The 4,448-nt window shown below is 38.8% G+C and overlaps 1 protein-coding gene across 4 annotated transcripts in view; it reads left to right on the forward strand.

Annotated features, from left to right (window-relative positions):
* The window catches only part of LOC106882483 (uncharacterized), a 142,742-nt gene that overhangs the window by 101,692 nt on the left and 36,602 nt on the right, over nucleotides 1–4,448 (forward strand). For 3 of the 4 annotated variants that reach the window (XM_052969594.1, XM_014933174.2, XM_014933176.2), the window contains exons 6-7: nucleotides 1,051–1,119; nucleotides 3,774–3,939. In XM_052969594.1, coding sequence (XP_052825554.1) covers nucleotides 1,051–1,119; nucleotides 3,774–3,939 — 235 coding nt within the window. The remainder of the gene's footprint in view (nucleotides 1–1,050; nucleotides 1,120–3,773; nucleotides 3,940–4,448) is intronic. The other variant, XM_052969595.1, reaches the window with a different exon arrangement.

The raw sequence follows: 4,448 nt of genomic DNA on the forward strand, positions 1-4,448 counted from the left end.
ATATATATATATATATATATAAATATATATATTTGTGTGTGTGCGTCTGTGTTTGTACCCCACCATCGCTTGAGAACCGATGTTAGCGTGTTTGCATCCCTGTAACTTAGTGGTGCTCAGCAAAAGAGACCGATAGAATAAGTACTAGGCTTACAAAGAATAAGTCCTTGGGGTCGATTTGTTTGACTAAAGGCGGTGCTTTGGCATGGCTGCAGTCAAATGACTGAAACAGATCATCTATCTTCCATACTGGCATGAATTGGATGGTTTGACAGGAGCTGGCAATCCAGAGGACTGCACCAAGCTCCACTGTCTCTTTTCGCATGATTTTTATGGCTGGATGTTTTTTACATGGCATAAGGACTGGTGAGGTCTGCTTTGGCCTGATGTTTTTACTGCTGGGATGCACTTCCAAACACCAACCACTTTGCTGTGTGAATTAGATGCTTTTTATGTGGTACCAGCATTGGCAAGGTCACCAAGTAACTTACAAAACAAAGATCCTTTTAGAGAGGAAAATACTGGAGGAGGTGGCTTTGTGCCAGGTGATGAGAGATTAGAGTATGACAGAGTGACCACCTTAAATCTCATCACCAGCTCACTACCTTAAATCGCTAATGATGGTTTCAAATTTTAGCACAAGGCTAGCAATTTTGAGGGAGGAGTAAGTCAATTACATTAATCTCAGTGTTCAGTGGGTAACTTATCTTCATCATGCAAGGGAGCTTCTATGCATATGTTCATTCTACTAGAAATAGCAGTTGAATCTCTCTCAAATCACATCCTACCATCTTAAAACGACACATCAGATAATGTGGTCCTGAATGTACTATGTCTGAATAAAAGATGAGGTGGTCAGCGCTGATTTGAGACTAAACCACATCAATAACCATTTCCCCTCAACCGCTAGCTGTCAAAAGTTCCATCACAACTGTTGAAGTACATAAGCAGTTCCCTCCATATTTCCAGACCAGACTTCACTCATGGCATCACCACTATTGAAACTGTTTAGAAGCAGTGTATTAATGTTGTGGTATATTTTCTCTCTAGGAATGAACCCTTGACCCCTGCTGAAACACCACCCATTCATACAGCAGATGCAGACCTGCCATCGTTCCTGTAAGTAGAGCTGAATGAACTATGTTTTATTAACCAGCTAGGGTATTATTACAGTATACACAGTCAAGGCTGTATGTAGACATGACTGTCAAAAGTGTGTGTTTGCTTAAATACTTTTAAAATAACAAATAATGCTGGTATAACACAGTTTTTGTCCTTGGGTAGCAACTGTTATTTCCTATTTCCTTACCCTTAAAAATTATGAAAAATGGCTATTTTGATCAAACTTTGCATTTGTTACATTTATTCAGACCCCAAAAGATCCTTCAACATACGGCTATGATGTTCCCCCATTACTCTTGCTTGTGATGCACATATTATCAGCTAGTAATGGACATGCTCAAGTGGTTAAGATCAAGCAACTGACAAGCAAATCTGTGGTACTGAGCAGAATATTTGCTATAACGATATTTCTACTTCAGCAACTCAACACTGAATTTGTGTGAAATGTGATGGAAGACACTTCAGTTTCAAAACAAACGCAAAATTTGAAGGGGATAGTAGTCGTTTCCTTTGATTTCTAGATAGAAGCAAATAGGAAATAACACTTACTGACCAAAGATATAAAAAAATAAAAAATTTGTTACACAGTGTAATCATTTGTGATCTGTTTGCAAAAAGTGATAAACAGAGGAAGACGAAAAATTATGTGCTTACTTCTCAGAGCTGTATGTAGACAGGGTGGCATAAAAGGCATATGCTGATGGTGGAAGATATTTGTGACATAGGTAAATATGGGAAGAGGGAGAAATAATGAGATTTTTTCTGAGAATGTTGGTCTTCACTGATGAGGTGATGGTACTAGACTCAGATGAGTGCTAATGTGACATATTTTAACATTTTTTATTTTTCATACTGTTTAACCCATAACAGTTTAGAAAATGGATGTGATAGCAACAGGGGTGGTGATGGTAATGCCATTGTTGTTGACTTTCATGAATATTATTATTGTTTTTAGAGGTATTTTGTGTGATTGGGGTGGGGCAGGGTAGATATAAAAATAACAGTGATGAGATAGCTGTTTGGGCCCCTCAATGTGTAGGGCGAGCAAAAATGAATGGGGCAGAAGAGCCAGGAATGTGTATGGGTAGATGTTGCAAGAATATATACAAAAGTGAGGTGCGATGAATGGGGGAAGCAGTGAATATGATGAATGAAGAGCTAGTGTTGAGTGGATGGTGAGTAGAGAAGGTAGGGAAGTGTAGATGACAACTGGAAGGGTCGAGGGGGGTGGATGTGGATTCTGCCTCTAATTAAAATAAAGCTTACATGGAAAAATGAAGCCAAAAAAAGGTATCACTAGGTTTTTCTTAATCTTTTAATCCAGGAAGAAGAGCAGTGCTCAAGACCTGTTACAGGTGAGAGACAGAGGAGGGTATCCTCAAACCAGAAGCATTGGTGGACTCTACTAAAAGCATCCAAGGTGCCGGGCAGTGGTGTTAAACTGGGCAGCAGATTAAGTCTACTATTCAAGTGAAAAAAAAAGATAGGATAAAGATCCTTCCCAAGTCATATAGATTCATTGGGTTGGTTTCTGTGGTGTATATTCCCCACTTGGTCAGAGCACCAGTCTTTCGCAGGATTACTCATTTTTGTCAGCTGAATGAACTTGGAGCAATGTGAAATGAAATATTAATTGTTAAATAGCTAGAGCAAATATTGCAAGTTATCTTTCAAATATTTTAACAATACTGCCAGTTTGCTGCCATAATAATAATAATAATCATTATAGATGCAGATGTGGCTGTGTGATTAACAAGTTCACTTCTCAGTCACATAGTTCTGGGTTCAGTCCTACTGTATGGCACACTGGGCAAGCATCTTCTACTATAGACCTGGATTGACCAAAGACTTGTGAGTGGATTTGTTAGTTGGAAACTGAAAAAAGCCCATCACCTGTGTGTGTTTTGTCTTGGCATTGTGTCATACAAGTGGTGTCATTCATTTTTAATATTCTGTGGAAACATGTTTGCCATGGGCAAATATTACCTTGCTTAGAAACAGGTGAAGGTTGGCAACAAGAAGGGCATCCGGCTGTAGAAAATCTGCCTCAAATAAACTCTGTCTTACTCATGCATGCATGGAAGTGGTCTTTAATTATTATTATTATTATTATTATTCTGTTCTATATTTTAGAGATGAAGAATTCTGTACATTATTTACTTTGGAAGGATATGTGTCCTCATTTGGTTTGTTGTTACCATGTTTCGGCGGATTTACTCTCCAGCCTTCATCAGGTGTCCTGGTAGAATTCTGAACCCAACCCTGGGTTCTCATTCCTAAGGTATTTTTTTGCTGATGTTATTATTATTTTTTTATTCAAGGTACTGCCTGGAATTGAATTGGAATCTTTGGGTTAGTAACCTGCACTCTTAACCATTACGCTTGAATAAATAATAATAATAATAATAACATCAGCAAAAAGATACCTTAGGAATGAGAACCCAGGGTTGGCCTCAGAATTCTACCAGGACACCTGATGAAGGCTGGAGAGTAAATCAGCCGAAACGTTGTAGTAACAACAAAGAAGATGAGGACACATATCCATCCAATGTAAATAATAATTATTATTATTATTTGTACATAAGTCATAAATAACAAAAATGGTTTATAGACAATATCTAGTAACTTATGTGATTTTGGTCTACTTTCAGGAAGGAGCAGGCCTACCCTATCAAATGTCCACCATTCTGTAACAAATACTGCACCAACAAACACAGCAAACTACTTTTAGCTCTTCTTAACTGTGATGACGGTGCTGCCGACTTTAAGGAGTCAGCTTCTTTCAAGAATTTCCTGAACACTATTAATTATTATGAGGTTGGTATCATTTCTGAGGTATTCAATTTTGTCATACTCTTTATCTCTTTATCTCTTTATCTCTCTGTCTGGCTGTCCATCTATGTATGTAACTATCTCTGTCTGTCTTTCTCTCTCTCTCTCTCTCTCTCTCTCTCTCTCTCTCTGCGCATATATATATATACTCTTTGCTTGTTTCAGTCATTTGACTGCGGCCATGCTGGAGCACCGCTTTTAGTCGAGCAGATCGACCCCAGGACTAGTACTTATTCTAGTGCTTATTCTATTGGTCTCTTTTACCGAACCGCTAAGTTACAGGGACGTAAACGCACCAGCATTGGTTGTCAAGCAATGTTGGGGGGACAAACACGGACACACAAACATACACACACATATATATATATACATATATACGACGGGCTTCTTTCAGTTTCCGTCTACCAAATCCACTCACAAGGCTTTGGTCAGCCCGAGGCTATAGTAGAAGACACTTGCCCAAGATGCTACGCAGTGGGACTGAACCCGGAACC

This window comes from Octopus bimaculoides, chromosome 7 (assembly GCF_001194135.2).
Source record: "Octopus bimaculoides isolate UCB-OBI-ISO-001 chromosome 7, ASM119413v2, whole genome shotgun sequence".
Taxonomy (NCBI): domain Eukaryota; kingdom Metazoa; phylum Mollusca; class Cephalopoda; order Octopoda; family Octopodidae; genus Octopus; species Octopus bimaculoides.